At 40.9% G+C, this 26,987-nt stretch overlaps 2 protein-coding genes across 9 annotated transcripts in view; both read right to left on the bottom strand.

Annotated features, from left to right (window-relative positions):
* ZDHHC21 (zDHHC palmitoyltransferase 21) overlaps positions 1-11,296 on the bottom strand; it is a 43,942-nt gene extending 32,646 nt beyond the window's left edge. For 5 of the 8 annotated variants that reach the window (XM_075138264.1, XM_075138265.1, XM_075138259.1 and 2 more), the window contains exons 1-4: positions 11,142-11,296; positions 3,982-4,185; positions 3,082-3,180; positions 244-355 (exon numbers count right to left, since the gene is read on the bottom strand). In XM_075138264.1, coding sequence (XP_074994365.1) covers positions 244-355; positions 3,082-3,180; positions 3,982-4,135 — 365 coding nt within the window. In that variant the 5' untranslated portion in view covers positions 4,136-4,185; positions 11,142-11,296. Of the gene's footprint in view, positions 1-243; positions 356-3,081; positions 3,181-3,981; positions 4,186-5,080; positions 5,324-7,871; positions 7,969-11,141 lie in introns of all 8 variants that reach the window. The other 3 variants (XM_075138261.1, XM_075138260.1, XM_075138262.1) reach the window with 3 other exon arrangements.
* A 7,907-nt stretch (positions 11,297-19,203) lies between these two features.
* CER1 (cerberus 1, DAN family BMP antagonist) lies at positions 19,204-21,432 on the bottom strand. Its single transcript, XM_075138146.1, has 2 exons — positions 20,905-21,432; positions 19,204-19,497 (listed from the first exon to the last, which is right to left on the bottom strand). Exons 1-2 carry the CDS (start codon positions 21,430-21,432, stop codon positions 19,204-19,206), a joined length of 822 nt encoding a protein of 273 aa, XP_074994247.1.
* Positions 21,433-26,987: the final 5,555 nt, after the last annotated feature.

Genomic DNA, 26,987 nt, shown 5'->3' with positions numbered 1-26,987 from the left:
AGACACTATATGGCATGTAAGAATTTGACAATGACAAAATGTTACACTGCAACAGTTCTTACGGTCAGTTTTACTTGTAGACATAAGAAAGTCTCAAAGATGTTCTTTCCCTGCTCTAAATGCCTAAATGATTAAGCACTGCTGGGAACGAAATACCACAAACGAGCAATAGTCAAGACCATGAACTTTGAAATGATTCACTAAAACAACAGCAGAATGTTAGAACAAATGTCCTGGTCTTACCATGGACAGTGGTGATCCATCCTCCTCACGCAATGACCACAACGACTGCAATGGTGTGAACGCTTTGGTCTCATCATATTGCATTTGTTACATAATTCCCAATACTCTCGTTCTAGGTGAAAATGTAAAGACACTTTAGAGAGATGTAAACTCTGTACACCACGCTCATGATAAATCTATATGCTAATGATTCAAAGACAAAAAAAAATATCTTACTGTGATCTGAGAAGGGTAAGCAGCATATAGAAAACTTTTTTCCCACTGTCACCTTAATTAAACTGGAAAATATTACTGCTGCTCTGTGCCAGTTTTCTTCTGCAAAATCCCCTCTCCTCCTACGTATTTCTAGGGAGTCATAATTACAGCACGAAAACTGTCACTCAAACAAGGAAGACCGTAATTCAATTATTTTCTTACACATCTACTGTGAAAAAACGTATCTGCTAGACAGAACCATCGTACAATCTCCCTGCCATTCCAAAACCTCCTAAGGAAATACTGCTACTTGAATTTGTCGAAGCTAGCTAACCAAAATAAAATACACAATGAACACTTCAGGAGCATCTTCCATCTCAAAGCATTTTAAGACAGGCATCTCACAACATGCAATTTTACACTTAAGGCAACCAAAGAACAGAGAGAGGATAGACTTGTATTTAAAAATAAACACTATTTTTTGGATGCCCAATGTGAGATTCTTTAAGCTGATCTCCAGAGCTGAGTAGCTGAAACTACCAGGAGCTACTATTGCTCAGCTTAGCTATTATTTATCTCAAATTGCACCACCCAAATTAGAGGAAGCCTTTGAAAATAAGAATGCAAATATATATTCAGAAAGTCCATCTTCACGTGGGAAATAAATCACACCAACACCATAACACTTCCATTCACAAATGCATATATTTTCTGTCTTTAAGAAAAATAGGCACATGACTGAGAATCTTAAATATTTTGACTGGTTGTTTCTACCTAAACAGAACTTTTTTGATGCAGAGAAATTTCTTAAATCCCAGCAGGGAAAAAAAATAAGCTTAGTTTTTACAGTAGGGCATTCTGAAATTTTATACGGTAAAGCATTCTTCCTATGTAAACAAAATAAATTTAGCACTTCTGAGCCACCTGCAGGTAGCTCTAATCTTGTCTTTCTTGCTGCAAAATAACATTTGGACACTGGAAGTAAAGTCGTCCAATATCTGAGATCATTAAACTAGAATAATGCCAGATGGAAACTGATTTACAATCTGTTCCCATAAATCCGGTGTCACAAAGGTGTCACTCCTAATAGGGTAGCTACTAGCAGAGTTCAGAAACACCCCAACCTCATTTTTGAATACAATTTATATCATGCAAAAATGTATCTTCCTATCAACCTAGAGAATACCAGAGAACTGAACTGCCACTTTAGAAAGTTCAAACCCCCTGATATAGCACACACCAAATCATAATATCAGCGTCACAGCCAAGGCTAAGTGTTCTGTCTTCAGAAGTATCTATAAAGTATCACTGCCATATGAAATGAATGGAACATGAAAAAGTTGGAGAGCTATTCAAAGGGATCCCTTAAAAGAGAAAGAAACATTTGTGCACAAAGGGAATTTGTACTGGTCCTGGTATTTTGCAGGTAAATGAACACTGAGTCATAAATGTAATTGTCTGTAACTGTACTGAGTGTCTTCATTCTCCAGCTCAGGCTGCAGAATCCACATTGTTCTTCCTGCAGCAAGAACTCTGACTGCAGAACCCAAGTCTGAGCCACCTTTCATTTTACTGGATCAAAGGCTCAGTTGCCAGGAGCAGAAAGAACACTGACATGAGATTTTCTGCAATCGATGTTTAACATCTGAATCCCAGGGAAATACATCCCTTCCTACTATCTGCTGCCTACTTTGTGCACATCGTAACATCAATGCTGAGGCTAAACAGATCATGTTTCCAAACCCATCATCCTAGATTCTCACTAACATCAGGAAAAGAGAGCAAACTGTTACTCCTGGCACCCACCACCTTGCAAGACAAGGCTGCAATATTCACCCCTCACTGCATTTGATACATTTTCTACATTCAAGAAGTATTTTCTGTTAAGGTGACAAAGCTCATGCTGTTTAATAGCCCTACTCCATTCTAAACTTCTATGTAAAAGCTCTATGCATTACACAAGCACCTTAATAGCATTAAACAGTTCATAAAAATTTTGGCTTTCTCTGTGAAAAGTTATTAAGGTTTCAAATTTCCTCCAATTTCTGGAGCATCGGATACCATACAGGAATTATAGGATAAATTCACAAGGACAGAAGGGAATTCCTGCATGTTAAGTTGCGACTCTATAGCAACTCAATGTAATTAGCATCACATTTGTTTCGTTAACGGCCCATACAAACATAAGTCACCGAAAAAAAATGTGTAAAAAATCCAGCATAAGAGTACCTTCTACCACCACTTTCAACATCTTATAAATTTACTTAGAAAAAAGCTGTAGAATTATAATGACTAACCATCTCTAAATATTTTTTATTAAATATTATCAAGTTAGAAGTATATGCAGTACATTTGAAAGCCTAGAATGCAAAAAAATTCTTCCCATGGAAAAATTTCCTAGCCAAAGTTCCTGAACGTCTGATGGAATACAAGTTTTTGAAAGAAGTTTTGAGTCTGCACAAGGGAAAGTGCAGACGTTTACAAGTTAAAAACAGCAACATACTGATCTTAATTTCATTAACAATGCTTTAACAGAGACAGCTCATGGTTTCCATCATATCTCACAAAATCAAATTGATTCCTAATTATTTTGAGGACATTAAAATAACTTTTATTCAATTATATAGAAACAACTTAATGTACCTGTAACTGGTATCTTTGGGTTTTCAGGTAGCTTTCCTGGATCAGCTACTGAGGCTCTTAGTAATGAAGCTATACAAAACAATGAGCAGAAGTAATAACCTGAAAAAATAAACAAACACTTGTTAGTCTTTTTCACATGTACAAAATATCTACTACACACTGCACCAAAAATAGAGATGCTCCAGCACTGACTTGGAAATTACTCAGCCTTCTCATTCAATTCCTGATATATTTTTGGTCCTATACAGTCTACAATATTAAGTAGTCCCCAGTGTTAAAAAGGGAGAGGAAAAGGTAGCAGTGAACAATGTTTCATAGCACCAGCAGGATGCCACTATGACCTCACTACTGTATTTAAGAAGTTCCTCCACTGTCTTATCAAATAAGCACCCATCATTCTACACATCAAAGCCTGTATGTGAAAGGACATTCCCAATAGTCCATCTTCACTTTAAACTTGGTTCCAGTTATAATTCAAGCCTTTTCTCCCCAGCAAAAGCGATTAGCATAATTCATATTAGCTGACCCATCCAGGGATGTATGACAAAACTAACAAAACTCAGTTTGTCAATCACCAGTACTACCACCCCGAATTCTGACAAACACTAAGAGCTGTGGGCCTGAAATTCTGTCAACAAGTTCCAGCTACAGGATCTGAAAGCAATATCAACGCTTTTCCCCAGTTTCCACATAAACAAGTTGTACTATAACATCTTTGAAATGAATGAAGTGTCTCAGCTTCTCAGAACACAAAAATGTAGGTTGCATATCCTTTAACTTATGCTTCATCTTTATCCTTTATCTATTCTTTATTTTCTGACCTTTCTCATAGATAGTTAACGACCGCCCAAAGATACTATTTTTACTAGCAGAAAAAAGGGCTAAGTTAAATTGACTTACACAAAATTGCCACAGCTGAAATATGTCCCTCTTCATAGTGAGGAAAAAGGATGACTTTTGGAATGAAGATTGTATTGTACAGCCAGACAAAGATAACCAGGCCCATGCAGCACCAACCCTGAGGGTCAACCACAAAGTGAATTTGTCGTCCCATTGAACACAAACAAGTAATAATCTGTCACAACCCAGGAAGAAAAGATGATCCTAGAGAGATAAATAAATTAAAAAAGAGTAAATTAACTAGTATCATGCAAGCTACAGGGTTCCACATACATTCATATAGGAAAAAAACTCTGTCAGCTATTGATTTAAGGAATTAAATGAAAACTTACAGACATTTCACATACACTGTTCAAGTACCAGGAAGAGAAATAGTTTATGATTTCATTGATTAGTTATCTCGCTAAAAACTAACATTTATCGTCAAGATGCAAGTAAAACAAGTACCTGGGAAAACTATGAAGTAATAGGTAAAGCAAGCAACAGTCAGCCAGCTAGCAGCAGCAAAGGACATAAACATTAAAGAAAATCTCCCACCAAAACAAAAAGGGTGCAAAACAAACAAGATATGCAGGGAATGATTTATTTTATACAAGGATTCATCCCACCTATCTATGGTAGTCTCCCACCTATATTTCAAGATTATTTTTTAAAAGCTTGAATGCTAAAACAGTCATGAGCTTCCCTAGGAATTTGTCATTTTTCCCTGCTTAGAAAACCTCCTCCATGGCATTTATAGCAAACCAATAGAGAAAGGAACCACACTACCCTAACATCTTTCATGTAGATCATTAAGAGATATCATAAAATAGTAAGTTTTCTCACTATTAATCACACTTAAAACATCAAGGTTTCCATTCTGATAGTTTAGTGTGCTGGGTTCTTTCTTCTTTTGGACTGAAGAAACCCCACCAAGTCCTACACTATGAACTTCAGAGGTTCATAAACTGATCTTCATAAAACCACAGCACTAAGTCATAAGCACTATTCAGCAGCACCTTCAAGGGAAGGATTACTACTGTTAGTTTTTTTGTCAGGCTGCCTTCAGATACGTATCTTAATATTGCAACACATGCATAACCCCAAGCTACTCTCCTACCCATTAGTTTCCCTGATCTCTGGGCTTCAGGGAACTTGTCCATTTCAGATGGTTTTTCTTCCATTCCTTTCAGCTTCTACTTGTTGCATTGAAATTTCATCTTGTTAATCCGTCAGACATCTCTGTTTCCAGGGGGTCTGCATACTTGCTTCACGTTTGTCTATCCTCGCTTGCATTCACGATTTCTCTGCTTAATATTATCCACAAGTTTCATTAATGTTGTTTTCTTCTTTTTCTAGATCTCTAATCAAAATCAGACCCAAATAAGTTATCTGACATTCTTTCACACTTCTCCTATGCACTATTTATCATAATGCTTTGTTTGCTGTCTTCTAGTGCAACAGTGTTCCCATTCAAGTATAGCAGAGTATTAAGTGCGTATTTTTATCCTAAAAATTAATCAAATCTGCTGACACTTGTTTTACAAAACATTTGCATACTGAATACAGCTACTGTGTCCTTGAAACTGTTTTTAAGTTCATGATAATCATAAAAACTATTTAGGCCTATATTTACTATTCTTTTTTAATTTTACTGTATGTAGCATGCATGCACCATAGTCTGTTGTATACCTGGTATTAATATACTACACACTACACAGTCTCTAGACATATAAATGATGTAGTATTATACTCCTGAATCTACCAGTTCTTAATGTGCCTTTGTTGTAAAATCAGCCGGTTTAGAACAAAAAACCATTTTATATCCTTCTAAGTGTACACTGATGGAGGATCTGTCTCATCAAGCAGAGAAGCTGTGGAAGAAGGTGAGCAGACTGTACAACATCACAGATCCTTAAAAGGAGATGGACCAGATCCCTTCCAAACCCTGCAGCTACAGTAACCCCCGTTGCACCAAGAAGAAGCAGGCAGAGCCTTAGCTTGTCAGGCTGGGCATGGAGATGCTGAGTCTGGCAAAGCCTGGGAGCTTCTGAGCACCAGGAGGACGGTTCCTCCTCCGCTTGCAGCGCTGATCTACAGAGCAGGTTCTGAGCCCTGGCAGCAGGCAAAGACAGGGAGCTCTGTCCAATGAAGCCTCTGAGCTGGCTGTGCCCAAGTCCTGTGGCAGTGCGGGCAGGACAGAGCAAGGAACAGTGGTGGGAAACTCCCTGCTGCAGGGGCAGAGGTACCTCTGCTGGCCCAACCTGCCACCTGGCAATGTTTGCTGCTTGCCAGGGGCTTGGGTCCTGGATACCACGGAGAGGCTATTACTGAGGCTGGTAGTAGTCTGGTCCTCAGACCATTTCCATCAGCTGCTCTTCCATATGGGCACCACGGCTATGGCCAGGGGAGACCAGGAGCGTATCAAGCATGACTACATGGCTTGGAGTATGAGGGCCAGAGCCTGAGGACCAAGTGGTGTCTCCTTCATCCTGCTCGTGAAGGGGAAGGACTTGAGGAGGAGTAGACAGATCCCACACAAACGGTTGTGCAGCTTGTGTCAAAAGCTGGGACTCAGCTTTTACATCCACAGACCTTCTCTGAGGATCAAGAACTGCGGGGGAGGGAGCGCAGGATCCACTTGACACACTATGTGGGGTAAAAGCATCTTTGCCAACAGACAGCTGGTCAATCTGCTAAGGGAAGGCTTAGACTAGGAACGATGGGAGAGGAAGGTGGTAACCTACAATTGAGTGAGGAAGCAGTGGTCAGGGTTTGCAAGCAAAGGATGAAGGATGACATGGACAATAGAAATCTTACAATCAACAAAGCAGAGGTGAAGTGGGGCCACATCAAGTGCATGCACACACTTGATAAGAAACACCACCTGGGTGTACTGGGATGGGATTAGGAAAGCCAAACTCCACCTGGAGTTGAATCTGGTGAGGGATATGAAGGTCAAAAGGCAAGTCTTGTACAGGCACACAAGCAGCATAAGGAAGGCTAGGGGAAATGTGGGCCTGCTGCTGAATGGCGTGGGGTACCTCCTGAAAGGATACAGAAAGGTCAAAGTGCCTTCTTCACCTTGCTCTTTATGGGTAAGACCTGCTTTCTGGCATCTCAGGTCCCTGAAAGTCTGGAGCAAGAAAGACTTACTCTAAGTGAGGGAGGATCAGATTAAGAAACCTTTAAACAAACCAGACATAACACTTCCATGGGACCTGATGAGATGCCACCATGATGAGTGCTGAGACAGCTGGCCCTGTCATTGCGAGGCCACTCTCAGTTATGTTTGAAAGTTTTAAGCTGATGGGTGAGGTTCTTGAGGACTCAAGAAAGCAAGTGTCAACCCTGTTTTCAAGGGCAAGAAGGAGGATCCAGGCAACTACAGGCCTGTTAGCCTCACCCTGATACCTGGCAAGGTGAGGCAAATAATCCTGCAAACTGCTTCCAAACATATGAAGGACAAGAAGGTGATTGGGAGTAGTCAGCATGTATTTACAAAGGGGAAATCATGCAGACTGACAGACACACAGAGGCCAAAAAAAACAGAGGCAGCTAGAAAGACTGCTGACCACTGAGGAATCCATCTGTTTTCCATCTTACCAGAGCAGCAGAGATTTCATGACTTCACAGCGCTTCCTCAGAAGGGGAAATAACAGCTCAACAAACAAAATAGAGAGATGTAAGTACTGAAATACTTGTTTCCGAGTGACCTACTAAGTATAATGTGTGAGCAATAAGCAGCATGAGAGATTTTGGAGAAAACAAAGAATGCCTATCATGGGAATACATCCCGAATTTTTACAACTCAATGACTAACTTTTGCCTGCATGACATTATTCACTTTTAGAATTAAAAAAACAAACCAAACCAAAACAAAACCAAATACCCGCCACCCAAACCCATACCTTTGATGGCAATTTTCACAACTAAGTTGGAACTATGCAAAAAAAGGCCCCAATCTCAAGAAAGGGAGATTTTTCATCATCACTTTCTGTATCTTTTCTGAAAGAGACAGAAAAGAGTGGGATACTCAAACAATCATCATCACTGATTTGAAAGGCAGCATATAAATGATTACCTGCTATTCTGTTCTTCATACCTCACCTCACTGAGTAGAGCTTCCTCTCAAGCTATTCAGAGATATCCAGATCCTTTGCCTCTCGCGTCTCAACTGACACGCTGATTCTAACTAGCGATCCTCTAATTTCAGTTCTAGGCCATTTCACAATTTTAATATAGATTTAAAAGAATGGGAGTGTTCAGAGAAAGGTCCGTATAAAACTGCACTACTGCCAGTGTATTTCAGTTACTTTAAATTGTGATACACTTGCTTCCTGCATGCCTATTATAACGATAAATTAAGTTTTATATTTTTCATTATACTTTTGTCAGAAATACTGCACAAACAATGTTAATGTATTGACTTCCTCCAGCAAAGTGAGCTTTTTCCCCTCTCCCTCTTGGTTTACGTACCATATAAAAATAAATATGTAACGGTGGAAGGGGAATAAAGAAAACCTAACACGTGCACATTCTGATGATTATGTAGAAAGTAGTAGACTCCAATTTAACCCACAGACAAGGTGAATTTATAGCCTTCTCTTTTCAAACATACTTTAATAAAATCTGTATTCACTCTTTCAAATACAATGTCAAAAGAAAGGAAGACTGATATCAAATAATTCTGTTCTTTAGGATGCATCATTTCTGAGAAGAATAACTACAATATGTAGAGGACAAAAGTCTATGAGCAGGTTCACAACAAATCAGTTGAAAAGAAATAATTAAGTGATTTATGTCCGTATACACTCAGTATTCACACATGCAATGCCTAAAAATCTTCCAACAAAATCATTTAGGATAAAATACACAATACTTATGTTGGAGGTTTTGTGGTTTTCTTCCCTCTTGCCCTGATTTATAGCCATTTTTTCTAAATAAACATCTCAAACACAAAGCATTTGAAAAGAAACAGTAGCTGTGTCTGTGAAAAGCTTCAGATTTACCTAAACATGACTGAGTCTTTCCTACATGATCAAGAATTGTTCTTACCTTTCCAAAAAATACTTCTACTACGGGACAGCATTTTTTCCTAACCCTCTTCTTTCTGTTCAATTCAGTTAATGGTATCATAAACTCAGTATTTGTTCACTACAGTCACCTCCAATATGATTTCTGATGTGACGTCCACTGAATAATGAGATGACAGAATGAGTCAAGCAGGCAGAAAGTCAATTCTGAGAAATGAGAAAGCTTTGCACTAACCAGAAATGTTAACATGAAATAAAGATTATTTTAATACGCTCATTTGAATGCAAACTTCAAAAAAAGTATACAATTTTGCATCAAGACTGTCCCAAAACATAAACATTTGAAAATTCTGTTTCATAAATAAACCCAATACAAGCACTACTCCATTTGTCATCCTAAGAAGCAAGACAACAAGCTCTGGTGACATCCTGCTCCTTGCACGTTTATGGCTGTTGCATTGATACATAACTGTACATTCTGCCTCACTTTAGCCCTGAACTTCAGTAAGAAATGTAAGACTTGTAAAATCTGACTTCCAGAACTTTTTTCACAAATGCTTAAACAAGTCCAGAATGACACAGACCAGTAATTCATAGTATTGTTCACTGTGAAACACAATTTTAAGACCCCACGCAAAATGAACAATACTATGCTGTACAAAATACACTTCCAGTGTGAGAAAAACACCACTTTCTAAAAAGGCTGTATTCTAAGCAATTCAGAGAAAGGAACAGAGAGTAAAAACATGAGAGAGACGCTTGCTATAATATTTGTGATAGGCAAGGCAAGGCCATAACAATCAACAGCGTCTGTCGATTTGTGGATCCAGCTGTGGTTTTAGATCTCCGACTCTCCTGAAATCTTAGGCACTACTGCCAAAAATTAGTGATATAAAATTAAAAATAGACCTCACCAGGAAAAAAAAAGTGGACTTGAACCAAACAATTAAATTGCTTTCAACTGTATTTTAAAGAAGTCACTTATGTGATGTTATCAAGTGTCAGAATAGAATTACCATTATGCCTTTTGCAGGTCTTCTGTTTAAGAAAACTAGTATCTGAATAACCAGTTAATACAAGCAGCAACATATTTTTGCCATGACAAAACCTCATGTACCTGGCATTGCACGTTTGTACAATGGATGGTTGTCAGCAGAGACCTTGGCACTAGGTGGCTGGTTAGGTGGCTGTTGACAAGTTGGTTAAGGTAGGCAAGACATTCCCACCCAATTCTTTTTTATAGATAGGATCTTACAAGGCATACCTGTAAACATCTACTGCATTCATGAAAGATGCCACATGGGCTTGGACTGGGATGTGGCTTGGTATTAACGTATACACACTATGTCCTCATTGATCACAAACCCATGAAAACTATCTTTACCTACTGCTGACCAAACAGCAACTTGTAAACAGATGAAGCACATCACCGTTAGGATCCTCAGTGCAAAGGGAATGAAGACCTACAATTTCATTTTACTAACTACTGGAGCTGGAAAACGGAAGTGTGAAACTAAGAATAGTCAGAGGGCATTGTACTTCCTTGTGCTCTGCTGCAGCAGCACACAGCCACCACCACCCACGCACCTCTTCCATTACCACCTCAAAACCAGCAAATGCCCTCCTCATCATTTAGCAAAAAAAGCAGCATCGCGAAGCTTCATGGAAATGGCAACAGTATTTATTTCGTAGACAAGGAGATATTCATGAAGTCCGCTAAGGACTTCCCTCCCCCAACTCTCTATCCACAAGACAGCATTCCTGAAGTTGAAGTTAATACAGGTAAAGCTGACGTCCAAGACTGATAACGCAGGTTTAATACTGGTAAAGCTGACGTCCAAGACTGGCGATAAGGAGGCCCCCAACGCACCCCAGAGAAAGCCTAGCACTAGTCCGCCTGCCCGGGACCACGCCAAAACGCGCCCCGAGGGGCCGCCGCCGCTCTTCACCCCACCGCCGCAGGAAGGGCGGCGGCGGCCTCTCCATGGAGAGCAGCTGGGGCGCCAGACTTCCGGAGGGGCCCGGCAAGAGACACCCCTCAGGGCAGCCACTGAGGGGGGCTACCCCCTCCCCCGCAGCCCCCTCGACGGCCGCGCTGCCCCTCCTCCCGCCGCCCCCCTCCCCGGGGCGCGAGGCGGAACCAACCGTTGGGCGAGGCCAGGAGGAGCAGGGAGGGGCCGCGGTCACGCGCCCCCCTCTCCCCCGCTCTCCATAGCAACCGCGGAGGCCACCCCGGCCGCTCGCAGCACGCGCGCCCGCACGCGCCCAACGCCTGCCGCAGCAGCGCCACCTTCCGCTTCCGCCGTGAGGGCCGCGCAGGCGCGCTGAGAGCACACCGGCGGGGGGCGGGGCCAGAGCCGGCGAGGGCGGGCGGGCTTGGCTCGGCCCGGCCGCCCCGCGCCGTTCCCCGGCCGGCCGGGCCGCGGTTTCCGCCTGGAAGCCGGGCTGTCCTGCCTCCTACTGTTAGAATCAGCCGCGCGGGGGACGCGTGAGGTGTTTGCACCCTGCCTGCGCAGGCGGGAGCAGCCACGCTGGAGGAACGGTCTGCCCTGCCCGGCGGGAGGCCGTCGGAAACCTGTTTGCCCGGTCCGCCTTCGAGCGCGCAGCCGTTTTTCTCCGGTGTCGGCTCACGGGCGCAGGCCCGTACCCGAGCGCAGACGTTCGTCAACTCTCTCTCCTTCACCTCTGTAGTGTCCATCTGCAATTCCTGATAAGTGTTGCAGACAAGGCCTCTGCCTCTGCCTGCAGGCTTCTGTGGGGAGAATCTCGTTCCCTGGCTGTTGCACCAATTAGTCTTTATCGTATGAAATGGTATGAACTTTCTTAATAGTATGAAATCATATTAGCTTTCTTAAGAGATAGATATTTTATCTTGTATACTGCATAATCATGGTTAAGTCAGCATAACTGAAGGGCACCAGCTCACTGCAAGGAGGAGAAGGACAGCCCCCACCTTGAAAATAAGGACCTTCTGTTTCTCGGAATCTTGAAGCCATCCACAAAGACAAAAGGATGCCCCTGGACTATCAAGGTAACGCCAGCATCCCAGACCCTCCAACACCACTGTGAAACCCTCCCATTATCTGGCATCATAGATAAATAACTGTAGCAAGACCAACTCCAGGGACACCTAGATCAAGAAAGAAGCAGATGGATGATGGCACTGTAGAATTATCGTTGTTTTTCAAAATAGTAGTATGTGTGTGTTAAGTAGTGAGTGGTCAAGTCGTGTTGTATCTGAATGCTTGAAAGGTGTAAAAACCATGTGTAAAACCACATTTGGTGTGCCCCAATTTGAGTGGGACACTTCATGCGCATGAATAAAGAATTACTCTTGTAATTCTGTACTTTGCGTCCTAGCCTCTCTCCTCCATCAGTACAGGCCAGTTGCGAAATTTTTGTGACACTCAGGTCCCCTGCTGTGCAGTGCTCCTTGCTCACAGAGGGCCCTTACATGGCCACAGAAGCCAATCTTTGTTTTTAAAAGATAATTCTGACCCGTGAGGGATTAGCAGTGGTTAAAAGCCACAGACAGCTTGTAACAGACAGCATTTTCAGTGTTCCCAGCTGGGAATCGTGCCTTGAGCACCCATTGCTGATGCACATACATGATCTTGGCTACCTAAAGATATCCCCATCTGTCTGAGTGGCATGGTTCCCACTGTAAATTGATGGGCTCTTGCCCTGGAGCATTTCTGCTACACAATGACAGATGAAATGGATGAAGAGTAATATGGTGACCACCACCAATACAGAAAACTCTTCTTTATTACTGATAAATTTTTTCTTAAAACTTAATCATAATATGATTATTCTGAGAAGGGAGTACCCAAAAAGTCAGTTTGATGTTTAGGTGGATTTCAAGCTTTTGTTGAGAGTTTTGGCCCTTGTCCTGATTTATTTCTCGGTGTCCACAGTCTTCACGCAATTGTTAAAATTTCAAGCTAAAGTTGCTCTCACCTGAAAATACATATTCTTAGCAGGAACTGGAGGTTGGCTGGAAAGAGAATGAAGCACGTTCTAAGTAAACCAGAGATAGCACTTCTTCAAGAACAACCTACATGTGTCCCTAGGAACAGGTAACACTGAAAATAATAGACATGTTAATCGGACTATTAAAAAACGTGGGGAAAAGAATCACTAGAAAGGTGGTTGTAATAAAAAACAGCCTCTGCCTCTATTCCATGACAAATTTCACATATGAATTTGTGCCTATACGTAAAAGACATAATAAGCTGTGAAAATTTTTCACTGATTTGAAGAATAAATGTAGATAAAAAAAAAAACAACAACCAAGGAGTGGAAAAGAAACCAAGGACTTGGGAAATAAAATAGAAAGATAAACAAAGAGGGATCGTACGATCGATGAAGGTTTCTTGTAGAATGAAAAAGAATCAGTCGATAATGTCATCTTCTAGTCAAATACCAGGTATTTGCGTTTCTGTAGTGGTACACTGAAAATGGCCAGTCATTAGATCTGTAGTCTTGTCAGACAGATTGTATTTTACTCTTTTCTACTCACGGATATGCAGAGTAAACACAGTTTGTGGAACAAGGGTGGTAGTCTATTCTGGCTCAGTCGTCAGCACGGCAGGTCCCATTTGTTAATATTTCCTTTGGGGAAGCGCAGTGCAGGAAGAAAAGCAGGCAATCATGTGATAGACTTCCTGATTGAACTTGCAAAGGCTCGGACTACAGAAATTACCTGACGCTTTTGCCAGAGTATCAAATACAGATAGATAGATAATGAGTCTTTGTGGTGAACTCCATTCTGAAGGAAAAAACATACCTAGGGGAAATACTAACTTTGCATAATATGGACTTTATGTAAAGTCTAATATGATGTATTACACAAAGGTTATTAAAAGTCTGCAAAATTAGAAAAATACCCACATTCTTCAGTGCTGAATATTGCACAATAGCATAGAATTCCTCTTGGAGTTTCTGATGTCTGTGTTGTGTTGTGGTTGCTGTTTATAAATTACCACAGGAGCCACCAGCTGTCATCATATAAATTTTATTGGCACTCTGTAAATATTAAATCAGCATGCTAAAATCAAGCCATGTGCAGTAACAGCTGATGCTCTGTTATGGAGAGCACATGCAAGAGAGAGGGATGCACTGTGGCTCCCGTGATTCTTACTGCTTACAAGCCCCTTGCTTCATTACACTGTTTTCCAGGGTTCATTTTGAGCCCAATTGTGCCCCTTGATCGATGTGTAGAAGGGGCGCTGTCTGTGCGCAGGTATCTCCTGGGTTGAGAAATCGTCCTTCTCAACAGTACTCATCTTCCTTGGTCCTTCTAAATTTGTGCTTCTTTTCTGCAGCACCGTTGCACTGCTCACTTCCTCGTAAACCTTGCTGATGTACATAGGAGACACTTGTGAACTCTAGAATGGGAGCAAAATTCTTCTTGTCATGAAGATCCATGTCATGTGTTAATGACATGCTGTGCTGAGACAAAGATTCTGGGCCTGTCCTGGCCAAGAAATTTTGTCAGTCACAATGTCACATGCTGAGGATGAAGCAATAGATGTTGAAGTCTCTCAGGCTCCATTTTCTCTCTGACCTAATGACCAGAAAAATCAAAGGCAACATAGGTTTTCCAATCTATCTGCCTCAGTAGTAGGCATGGTGAAATCTACTGATCCCCCAGCCCAGATAGGTTACATGGGGGCTAAGCTAGACCAGGCAGTATTCTAATTTAGGGAGTTCGTTTTCATCCAAGGCACTTGAATGGTGTGAGGAGCTCTGCTCAGATAATGTCCAGCTGCAGGTGTCCTAGCATGAGTTCTTCTAACGCCTCTCTCCCTCCAGGAGTTGCTGTCTGAAGTCCAGGCAGGGCAACAGGCTGCTTGAATGCTTGCGTATCTATTGCAGTGCAAGGTGAGTTTGAAGCAGCTTTAGCAGAGGGTTAAGCTGAGATACTGCTTGTTCAGAAAGGCAGCGTCGGTACATGCCTGCTCTGTTTGAACACCCTGACTGCAGACTGCAGCCACCCGCAGAACATCAGACTAAATGGCTGGAAATAGCAATACCCTCAACCAGCAAAATGAAAATGCCTGAGAAAAGGCCTTAGAGAAACATAAGGCTGGCCCTGACTTTCTTCTTCTTATTATTATTAATTTTAGCTTTTTGTCCATTTTTTGTTTTTCAAGTTGAAGGGCATTTTGCTGGTGCCATGGAGCACAAGGCACTGTAAACAGAATGATCTTGTTCTCAGTGAGGACAATTAACATTTTTATCAATATTGCAACTAGCCAACTACAGAGTCTTCTGATCCCCATTCTTTCTCATCTGAGCAGAGGGAGTGTGCGCAGCTGTCACGGAGAGATTTCCGGGGAGCTGAAGTTGGTGGCTGCATACCAGATGTTCAAGGAGTTAGGTTTAGCAAAACGGCAAATGCAAAATATTTATAATTTACTGTCAATGTTTCCTGTTTCCACGGGCACGCTGCCTGATGGAGGACCTGAGGTAGCCTCAATCCCACGCCTCTTCACATGTACCATCCTGCACAGCACACGCTCCTAGAGGCATCCCAGACATTATATGATTATGCAGCTGTACAGACTGGCAGGCAGCTTCTTTCTGAGTAGCGAATTTCATCGTCTTGCTATTGCAGCAAGGAGCTAGTACATTTAGGAGGAAGTACCGCAAGAGATTTCACCACCTGTCAGTAAAACATGCTAGAGCTTGTTAGCTGACAGCCATGAGGTTAGCTGTGAATATTTCATAAATGGTGAACAAAGTACCAAGCACAGCATGAAGTATTGAGTGCAACTTCAGAGACTTTTCCCTGGAATGTATGGTTGTGCAGAATTCGATAAGAGTTTGATGCAACTCTAGTGTTTGATGTAATTGCAGGCATTAAAGCCGGTTGCATAAAATCCTTATTTCAGAGAACAGCCTGTACTGAAGATTTATTTTGCTTAAGAAATTAGAATAAACGGCACTTGTCTTCAATTATTTTCAAGGTAAAGCACACCCATTTAGAAAAGAGGCAGTAGGTCAAATAAAATGGCAGAAGTATACAAACTCCACTTGAGATTGAGCTCAATTTTCAGAGAGCTATGTAACTATGGCTTAGTCTTGTTCTGCAAGATAGGTTTGTACAAGGAGTGCTCTGGAAGAGAAGAGATCACATTAGCAGCACTTCCATTGTAAGCATAGTTACATTGGAAAAGCTTTCATTACAGAAAGCATGCAACCTCTGAATGGACACAACTAAATTAAAGTCATGCAAGTTTGCTGCTATAATGGCATTACTACTGGAAGCATCCATATAGTGATACGGATCACACCCCTCACCTGTCTGGCCCACATCATTATACTAGTAGAAGCCATCATAGTTGTGCTGCTTGAGAGACCAAAATCCTGTTAGCCCCTGGGCACAACTTATTCCTAGTATGGAATTTTTAAAGCCTGAGAAATCTGATCCAATTAACACATTCTTGATTTTGCAGAATACTGTGCTAATTACATGCAACCAGTCATTGCTGGGTTAATTAAACATTCATCCAAAAAACCTACAACACTAATCTAATTAGCAATTACTACAGCTGTCATTACCTCTTTTCACCTACTTTTAAGCTGTGCAAATTCACACTAAGAATCTGGTCCTGCAAACTCCTTTCATGAATAGCTTGCTTTGACTGCAATAATGCTTCAGCACACAGAAGGAGCTTTAAAAATTAGGCTGACTACTTTACACTCCACAATATAGCTTCAGTTCTGCTATCCGTATGTGCAAAAGTCACAGTTCAGCAGTCAGTCATGTCAAAATTACAAGACTGGAAGATTTTTCTTTTTAATTGACTTGCGATCTTACTGGGAGTGTATGTAGGTCCTACCTTCAAGTGGTTCTCTGCAAATATCAAACCTAAAACATATTTGCCTTTCAGAAAAAAAGAAAATGCAGACAAACATTCTTATATATGCACACAGCTTTAAAACATCAGTGGTTAGAAGCCTCAGAAGATTTAGCTTTTTCAGATAAAGTTGGGAATAAAGAGAAAAAAGTTGGGAACTTTGATGCTCTGTGTGCTTTTCTTCCTTAGGCTTATTAAAAATGAACACTAACAATCACACACAATAACTCACAAAGGTTTGATAAGGTGCTGAGGTTTGAACCTTATGGTAAGACAAAGAGTTGTTTCTTAGCTTTTCCACTTGCACACAGCATGCTTTAACAAAGCACCAGTCATTAGGGCTGACTGTGCAATTGGACATGCCTAGTGAGGAGGAATCTCTACTGAGAAAAGCATGAGCCGTAAAGAATCACTTTGTTCTCTGAAACTATACGGTTGCTAGCTGGTGCTACTTTGCCTGTTAGAAAAGCTTGTCTTTCTGTGGTCCTAACCTGAGCCCATTCATGCTCAATGCAGCCTAACATGTGAAGGTAAATTTCTGAATCTGGGTGCTAGGTCATTGCACTGGCATCCTGAGAATATTGATCAGCATTAGAAAGCTAGCATAAATACTAAGTTAAAATAAATATTTCCTTTATTGCATTCTATACAGGGATGGTAAGACCTTGACAGCTTATTACTTGGGATGACATCATGTATCATGCCATAACGTACAAACAGCCATACACAGTTTGCACATCAGTCCTTAGTGTAAAAGGATAGAGAGAAGGCTTTGTTCAGTTTTAGTATACAATTTTTATTATTTAAAAACAGGTTTATATATAATGAAAGATAACTATATACTAATCTTCAGTTCACTCACTGCAAGTGACCTGCAGAAGCAAACAGCTATTGCAGCAGTTCAGGTCCAGTATCAGAATATCATTCAGATGTAATTTTCAGTAAATATTAAACATGGGCCTTGCACTCCAAAGCCATGCTGAACATATTTTTTGACTGGATATTAAGACACTTCTGATCATAGTGCAGTTCAAATACAAGGAATCATTTACCCAATTCTTGAATTGACCAGCTATATCAATACTGACTTCCAATACCCCAAAAAAGAGCTGTGGGTAGTTGTAACAACAGGGGCCCTGGTCTGAGAGTTTAGTAATAGCAGTGGAGCAGATTCCCAGAGGACTGAAGGAGCTGGCTTAGAAATAGGCTGAAGTCTAGTTGCTGGAAGCTGATCACTGTCCTGTGTGCCAGGTCTGCAAGACAAATCCAGGGAGAAGCAGCTGGAGAGAGCAGAGAAGCCAGCAGTTTGGCTAACAGCCCCTGGTGCTGTGTTGGCCAGCACTAGACTCAGACCTTTCCTAACAGAGAGTTTTCTCGGCTGTTCCTGTAAAGCTATACAGGTATTGCCAAGCTGATAAATCCTTCTGCAGGTTTTCTATCACACGAATGCCTTCTCTGCTTTAGTTTAGGTGTGACCATATTACTTAAACTTTATCTTGGTTAAAATCAATGTTAAAATTCATCAGACTGGAAAATATGCATTGTCCTTCCACAGTGAATTTAAATAATAATAATAACAATCCGTTCATTTATGATGGGAGTATACCATTTTTAGTTTTTTTTTTCTGCTACTACTGTGGAATACTTTCAATAAAAAAAACATGCAGAGCAAAGGCAGGCATGTAGAAGGAGAGTAAGTGGTTTCTATGGCGAAATATGCTTTGCAACCACTGTATAAGCGTGTAAATTGTGAGGTTGAGGTATATTAGTTTTCACAGGGAACTGAACTCCAGCTGGGAGCAACCAGAATGACCTTAACTAGTCACAGCTCTCTATCTGCCCTTCGTCCATTTATATTTTACACTTTCCAGCCACTATCTTGATGTAAAAGTCGACGTGTTTTTGCAAGGAAGGGACTAAAGCCTCATCTGTGTTGCCCACAGAGCTATGTTGGCAGTCCCTGCAAGCAAAGACAACGTAAACCAGCTGATACATTAGGGTTTTGCACAGATAAATCATGCTAGTTCTTCAGCTGTTGTTTACTAGCATCCTATAAACAGTGATAGGAAGGGTGGAAATTTTTTTAAAGGTTTCTCTTGTTAAAGTAAGAACTCTACTACACATAAGCCCAGTAATCTCATCTCCATTTCTTTAACAGCTGCAAGGAAACATCTGTTCGATTTTAGGTAAAGTTACTGTCGAAGCAGAGAAGCAGTTCAGGTAGAAAGTCTACGTCGCTAATATTTTTGTGTACCAGTGTGATGAAAGCTTTAGTTCTTTGGTTTTTTTTCCATTGACAAATTGTTATGATCAAGAAGTTACGAAGTACTTTGCACAGGTTAATTGTGCTCATGTACATTTGTATGCAAGTCTGACCGTAGAGATCCAATCGCGGGGTCTTTAATTTTCTGAGTCTCACATTCACACTCTTCTACAATCATGACTTCTTTGACTACTGGGACAGAACTGGTGCAGTTGAGATCCAGGCGCTTCATGGAGAACTTGCTGGGCAAGCAGTGAGAACAAAAGGTATAAAGACGATCTTCTGGACCAGGAACATGAAAGGAACTACATTTTCCAAAACACAGATTATTCTGTACCATCACCTTCTCACAGCTCTCATGAGTAACACCCTGAAACAGAAAGCAGTTTGAAGTTCCTGGTACATGAATGGTCCATGGACTTTGCTAGAAGTTGTGAAGGCAAAAAAAAACCCCAAATACTGTATTTTTTCTTCTCAGAACACTTACTTTAAACATGTTTACTTTTTATGTCAAGCAAGACATAAAACGTAAGACCTTTTAAAAGCAAACTTTAGCGCTCCTATGGGCAATTCGTAGATTGAACAACAAAGGCAAATCTGCTTCAGTCAGAGCCTTTGTGAGCTGATTGGGGAAAATCCAGTAGGTGGGTTTGTCATATTTACGATTTAATTGCTCTTTGAGTTCTGCCTTTCTGACATGGCTAAGCAGTCTTACCCACTTAGCAGGACTTAAAATATCATTTTGGCCCAACGTTCTTATATATAAACCACAAGCTAGATTCAACTGTCATCTTGAAGATTTGTCTCCATGTGGAATAGGCATAATGTTCTTTAGCAGTTTGTTTTTAATTAAAATCTTAAAAGTGCAATGGAAGTTCTGTAATCTCTTGGTTTGCAAGAATAACAGCTCCTTGTATGAGGAGAGCCTATGTCAACTCCCAAGCAATAAAAAGCACTTTTATATTGGCATAACTGCAGCCAACTGGAGAAAGCTTGCCATATTACATGGCACAAAAAGTAAAACGGTACAAGTTTCTAGGCCACATCTATATTTACGTATGTCTGCCAGTGAAATAAATTTGAAATAAATTTAAAATGAGTTTAGCGAGGGATGTGAAAAAACATGGTCCTTGACGGACTGTGATTATAGAAACAGTGAGAATAGATGTTGCCTTACAGGGAATACAGCACTTTTATCTATACTATTTGCTTGTCTTGATATGACAAAATGGCTTCATCTGCACATGGGACAATTTACCAGTTCTCCAGCACTCTTAGCACAGAATTAGATGTATGCATCTGTCTTCCAATTAATAGAGCAGAAAGGAATCCTTGCTTAGCTGTAAGAAAACAACCAACTTCTGTAAATAGTTGCCCTGGGACTCTTTTGGATATACACATATATGTATATGTATATACATGTAGATATATATAGGTAACTCATGTGTACAAACTGTTTAGATGTATATTCATTAAATAGATAATTACTCACCACTGCCCTGCTTGCTCAGGCTAGGTCAGAACACCTTTGCATAAAAAGAAGAACTAACTCTCTGAAAATTGAACATGTGGCTTTCCACTGCTGCGATTTAGCAGTTGCCTCATCAGACGAAAACCTTTTCAGCCTTTTTCAGCAGTGTTTTTCAGCCACTTATCATGTGTGAGCGTTCTGAAGTGGCCCTGTGAGTGGCAAATGAACTAACCCGTTTGTCTTTAGGTGCTGATTACAGCAGCAGGGGTAAGGACACATTTATTGATCTTGGACACCTGTTCTTACCTGGGAAAAAGGCAGGGTTCTGCAGTTTTCTTGGTGCATTTCATTGGTCTTGATTGGCAGGACAACCTCTTCAGACGCTGAATTTTTCTTTAACATGAAGTGGTCCCAAAATTTCTTTGCATCTTTCCTATAGGGAGGTTCAGCCTCCCTCTTGCTGGAATAGTGGGATGGAGAGAAGTTTTCCACAGGAGAGATCTCTCTGGGTGCTGCCCATGTTCTCAGGTCTTGGTTTGCATGGAGTTCTACATTGGGAAGGATGAATCTGGACATTTTTTTCTCCTCCTGCTTCTCACTTTCAGATGCTGTCTGTGGAATTGCTACAAAAAAGCTTGGTTCTCCCAGGGTTTCCTCAACACCTACTGGGTTTTCCCCCACCAGCTCACGAAAACTCTGACTTTTAGGCAGATTTTTGTCCAGATAGAAAAGGTGCTGAAATGGCCACCTGCTTGTCCTTTGCGGTGAATCTCCATGGGGCTCTGTGGCTCCCAGACATGAGAGCGCTAACAGCTGAAGGAGGAGCCGTGACATGGTCCTGTAAAGTGCAACCCTGTAGACCTGCTGCGGTTGCAGTGAGCGTAGTGTGCTAGCTTTATACGGGAGCCTGGTGTCAGCTTATGGCTGCTGTCTGCGTGCAGAGGAGGGGAGGGCTCAGGGGAGACCTTGCTGTGGCTAACTGCATTCATTTATTGTAGATTACAATTATGATAGGGGAGTTTGTGCTAATGAAACTCTGTTTTCAATCTGGATTATGTGTATTAGAAGTTCCTATCTAAAATCTAGTAACCCAGGATGGCATGGGGGACAAAGGGAGTCAACAGGAGGAAATGTTTGGATAAGCTGTCTAGCTTAGGCCTAGGAATTAAGGAAACATTTGAGGTTGTGTATTAGCATGTTCAATGTGGTCTTCATTGTTTATTTTGACTTTCCATTCCACAAAGCCAGAGACTGTCAAAACAGGGTGTGTTATTTCATCACAACAGGAAAAGGCAAGCTGATTAAAGTTTGCTAAAACATGAAGCTGGATCTACAGACATCAAATCAGCCCATGTTTTCAAAAGTTGAGCCTAATTTTGGTCTTTCAGATTTGGGATGTGACCCAAGGCCTGCAGCGGCACCACTGCAAGCTGGCAGGCTGGTGCTCACACACCCAGAGGAATCTGGCAGAGAGCACTAGCGCTTGCTTCACCGCCTCCACAGCAGGTCTGCAGCTGCTGGAGTGCAGACATATCACTAGCCCAGAATAAAAGGTCCCAGGGGGGAAGAAACTCTGTGCCCCAGATTCTCAAAGATTAACTAACACTGCTACGTCCTGTTCAGGCACCAAGGCCACTACGGCATCCTATAAAGCTGCTAAACAAAATGAGGATTTAAGCAAAACGTGTTAGAACTGACATATTTTATGATTCTAGACATCAATATCTCAACAGAAATATCTAAAGACTACTAGACCCTAAACTGGAGGCGTCTTTTGCAAAATCATCATGCTATGCAACAGATAAGAAAAAAAAAATCTGATCGAACATCATACGGAGGAAAGTTTTGGGAGAAGGAAAAGATACTTTCAATAAACGTCACAAACATTGATCCTAATCTGAAAATACTAAAAGGAAATTCTGCTTCAGATAATTTGCCATTTAGGTACTCTAATCTCTACACACTCCTGTTTCTGTCAGAAGGTGTCTATCAATGGACTCTTAAGTTTGTAGCTACTCTGTTCATTAGTCTTGAAAACCTAGGCGGTCTGCACTAGATGTATGGAGTTATTTGACTTTCATTTCCGGGGAATTAGTTCATTGCCTGATCATCAAAGTAAACTAATTGCCTAGCAACATCCTTGTGAGGCACTGACTTACAACTTTAGCACAAAGTTCCTGAGACAGAAGTGCATGGCCCTCCAGCAAGGATGGGGTTCACACACCAACATTAGAGTGTATTTGTGCCTTGACCTCAGTGGGATGATCTCATTAAGGAAAGCACTGCCATCAAGCACAAGCTTTATTGCTCTGTAATTTCAGCCGAGAGCAATTTAATTTTGCCTCTGCTTTGGTGCCTTCCTGAAGTGTCAAGTGTGCCCTGGGAGGGCAGATTCTCCCACAATTATCAGGAGTGAAATCATAGAAAATACTGGCATCTGCAACAAGATCGGCTCCAAGGTGTGCCTGCAAAAAGTACACAAGCATGTGCAGCATTAGGGTGGAGTAACCATGAGTCAAGAGGATTAATTTGATGGCAGATAGTTAATTAAGTAGCCTAGAAGTGCAATTTGAATCCTCACATCCTATCTTTATTGGCCAACAAGTTGAACTGAAGCAGTTGACCTTTGGAACTAAAATTCTTTGTATCAGGTGCATGTTGGTACTAGTCCTTCAAAATTATGCAGCAAAGATAAGGACATTACATTTTGAGTTTTCCTTCTTTTTTTCCTCTTTATTTTAGTTCCACAGAGAGTTACAAGCCTGGGCTGATACTCAGACAGCAACATATATTTTTGCAGCTTTTTGCTGCAAAATTTAAAAATTGAATTTAAAAATATAATGCTAACTTAATTTAAAGATGATTCCTTCTGGATTATAGCAACACAACAGAAGTGTTCTTTCTGTTTGCTTTTATCTGTTTCAGCTATTTTTCTCTTCCTTTTCTCTAAGTCTAGACCAATGGTATACCAGCTCTTTCTGTTTAAAAGTTCCAGCTGTGGTCTTGATCCTGTAATATCTGTAGTTAACTTTATCCATGTAGGCAAAATTGCATTAAATTACTCACATGTATGTTTGCAGAATTGAAAACTAAGTGCCTGAAAGGCCCAATTTTCCTCCCTTCAAAGACTGCTTAAAAAATCCCACCACCTTCAAGGTAAAAGAAAAATGGCTTTTAAGTCTCAGTTAAATTTTTACCCCAATCTGCCCTGCAAGAAAGAAATGTGTATGTGTGAAGGTGTATTCTGCCCTTCTTATCTGATGTGGCTGAAGCATGGTTTGATGTCCAGATAGCATCTTAGTTTCTGCTGGAGGGTTCTCTTCTTTGTAGCTAGAATATGAGCAAAATCATTTTATTACTGCTGTTTACAGAGGGTTCTTTCTGCAGCTCTTCACAAAGAATAAATCATGTTGCAAGCAGCAAATATGGTGCAAGTGTTTTAAAGATGTCTGTGTCAATGCACAGATAAAAATTAAATAAATGGTTGTACTGGAATGATTGGGCTGCGCATATACTTCTATCTAAACTAAACTGGTCGGGGTTATTGGTGCAGTGCAAATATTAACAAGGAATGTATAAAAACCTTAGTATTGGCATACATCTGTAGATGTTAAGCTGCTAGTGCTATATTTGCAGTGCAATGGCACTGAAAAAAACCTGTTCAAAATCAGGTACATACCGTTCTATCCTGTAACATACAGCAAGAAAAAATGCCTGCCTTAGAGGGCTTCAGATGTAAAAGCACAAAATATTATTTACAGAAGGGTAGGAAGGAAGGCTGAAGCAAAGCAGTGTCAGCAAGCCACTCCGCAAGTCACTCCGTGACCCAAAAGCAGAAAACAGAGCTCTCTTCTCCTCTATGTCAAGTTCTGGTTCCTGGGTTTTCTTGGATGGTTTTACCCAAGACCTGCTTGGAGCCAAAAGCAGCATGCCGACTCTGGTTCTGCCAAGCCGGTCTAATACTGTTCCTCCATGCCTACGATAGTAAGCTGTGGCAGCTTTCCAAGAGACAAAGTTGGTAAGAAACAGCACCTACTACCTCTGGGCGCAGTTTCTTCTGACTTACACACGGTCTAAATCTGTTTTGGAGTGAGCTGCCTGTATAACCGTGCACCGGTAGCAGAGCTGTCCTCAGCCTCTCAGCTCAGCCAGGAGCCTGCCTGCATTACGGGAAGGCATCCCAGCTCAGACAACGAGTTTGGAGAATCATTCTGAAGTTAAAAATAGTAAGTATTTTTAAGTCTCTTTGTGGTGACATCAACTGCATAGGCTAATAATTGACAACAGAGATTGGACTGGGCACATTATCATTATGTTCCAAATACAGCTAATCTCAGATTTCCACAAAAAGCAATGCTGTATCTTTTATAAAAACTTGTTTTCCTGCCTGATTACCCTTTCATATAAGCATAGCACATGTTTTCACTGTATTTTGGTTGTTAAATCTTGCGGCTAAATGCAGCGGTGTCTTTCAAGCAGGCTTTGATTTGCCTTCACAGTAGCAATTTTTTCGGGACATTCTGTTTTCACTAGAAATAGTCTCTGTGAATGTTTGGCCATCCTTTTAAAACGGTCAGGCCTATAGATTACAAGTGCTATGCAAATGCAAAGTGGTATTATTCATTTGTTTCAGAGCTGTAGTTTATTCAGTCATTATGGACATAAACTGAGTAATTAGCTACACTGCCAGTTGATGCCTAAAAATAATTCTTAGGCAGTGCTTGAATTACTTGCCTTCTGTTGATCTAAATAGTCTCATCATAGCATGATTGATGATTAAATCATTAAAATGGATTTTATATATTATAGCCCAATTCAATATCCTATTATTTTTGAAACACACCCTATGTAGATAAACTTGTATCACATATATCTTTTACAGAACCCATATGAAGACCTCAGAACTAATGAGTTAGCACTATGCAGTTTATTCTCCAATTATTGTACTTATCAAAGAAAGCCATCTGTGGTCTTTGTTTTACTGAGTTTCGGGGAAACAGATCACATAACAAGCCTCAAGGGAAAGTTATAATTATGAAACCAAAAGGCTTTTTTACAAGGTATGATATGAAAGAACAGACAATAAATCTGTTCAGTTTTGTACCTTCGACCTTAGATACTGTACATCATGAATTCCCCCCTTTGCTATTCAATTTCAAGTCCTCTGTTGACTTGTTTCTTTCTTCACTTATTTATACCTTCCTGTTCACATTTCTCTGTTTCTTTTCTCTGTGCTGTAGCAACAGAACTGGAGTCTTAAGTTTCAACCTGCTGCCAAACTCTAGATGCTCACACTTGAAAATGTTCGCGCGTGCGTGTCCAGCAGGGCTAGGGTGAGTGCCCTTTCGCGTGTACTGGCCCACGTTCTCGTGGCTGTAGGTGCGTACACGTGATGCAGTGGATGGATTTCTCGCTATTATAATTCTCAGGCTGGTAGATTTTGGTCCACCTCCCGAAGCAGCTGCTGAATGGTACTGGCACATACGTACTGCCTCATTGAGCGTGTACCCGATTCCAAACCCAGCCTGAGGAGCTGTGTTGGTTATATACTTGATTGCTTCATCTTGTTAAGCTGTGAGACAGTGAGCCAGGGGAGAAGGAGTCTGGGCAAAGAGACGTGTCAGTCTTCAAGAAGACACATCTTTCTTAGATTGCTGTGAAGAACTTGAGAAACTTGGTGATTCACTGAAGAGTTTGACAACACCAAGAGAATGTTTGTAGCGTAATCCAAGGAAGAAGATACAGATAAGGTTTCTTTTATTAAAGTAGAAATATGTTGAGACTTACCTGAAAATTTCATCTGTATTAATAAAATTATATTCTTTTGATTACTGTACTTATATCCAGTACTTCAGATACCAGATACCTATTCATTAGGACTCTGACTGAAAAAAAATACATTATCTCAACACTACAAAAATAAAAAGCCAAACCCTATTGTGTTCTTGTCTTCTAACCTTATACTGCTTGTGTACTGATGTAGAGGACAGTAGTTAAGCAATGGAATTAGAGTAGCAGAGTTCTCCATATTACAAGCAGCATAGCTTCTTAAAGGGTAATAAGAGAGGAGAACCGACATCTGCATCTCTTCCATGAAGATGACTGAGGTTACTGAGGGGCAGTGACTTTTTTTTCACATTCTCCTTTAAAACAAGAATCATATTAAAATTCAATTTTATGGACTGACAGTCTTTCTTGAATTCATTCTTCCTCTTGTATATCTGTTTGCAGACCTGTAACTTTTCTTAAATTTACTTCTAAAAATAAACAGCATTTTCTCTTTTAAAAATAGTTTGCTCAAGATACAAATGTCCTTATAGTATTAATTCAAGGAGTAGGCTCATGCAGAAGAAGAAACAGAATTCGGAAACTGAATAGAGTAAATAGTA

Source organism: Calonectris borealis, chromosome Z, assembly GCF_964195595.1.
Source record: "Calonectris borealis chromosome Z, bCalBor7.hap1.2, whole genome shotgun sequence".
In the NCBI taxonomy this organism is placed as follows: domain Eukaryota; kingdom Metazoa; phylum Chordata; class Aves; order Procellariiformes; family Procellariidae; genus Calonectris; species Calonectris borealis.
Note: the sequence above shows the minus strand (reverse complement) of the source record. Positions and strands in the feature narration are given on the sequence as shown.

What these genes read in the sequence shown, in the direction of transcription:
- CER1 (XM_075138146.1), bottom strand. Translation starts at nt 21,432, where the DNA reads ATGTCACGGCTCCTCCTTCAGCTGTTAGCGCTCTCATGTCTGGGAGCC. An exon ending in GAACCCTGCCTTTTTCCCAG is followed by an intron (nt 19,498 to 20,904) that starts GTAAGAACAGGT and finishes TTTCTGTTTCAG; the next exon opens with GGTGTTACTCATGAGAGCTG.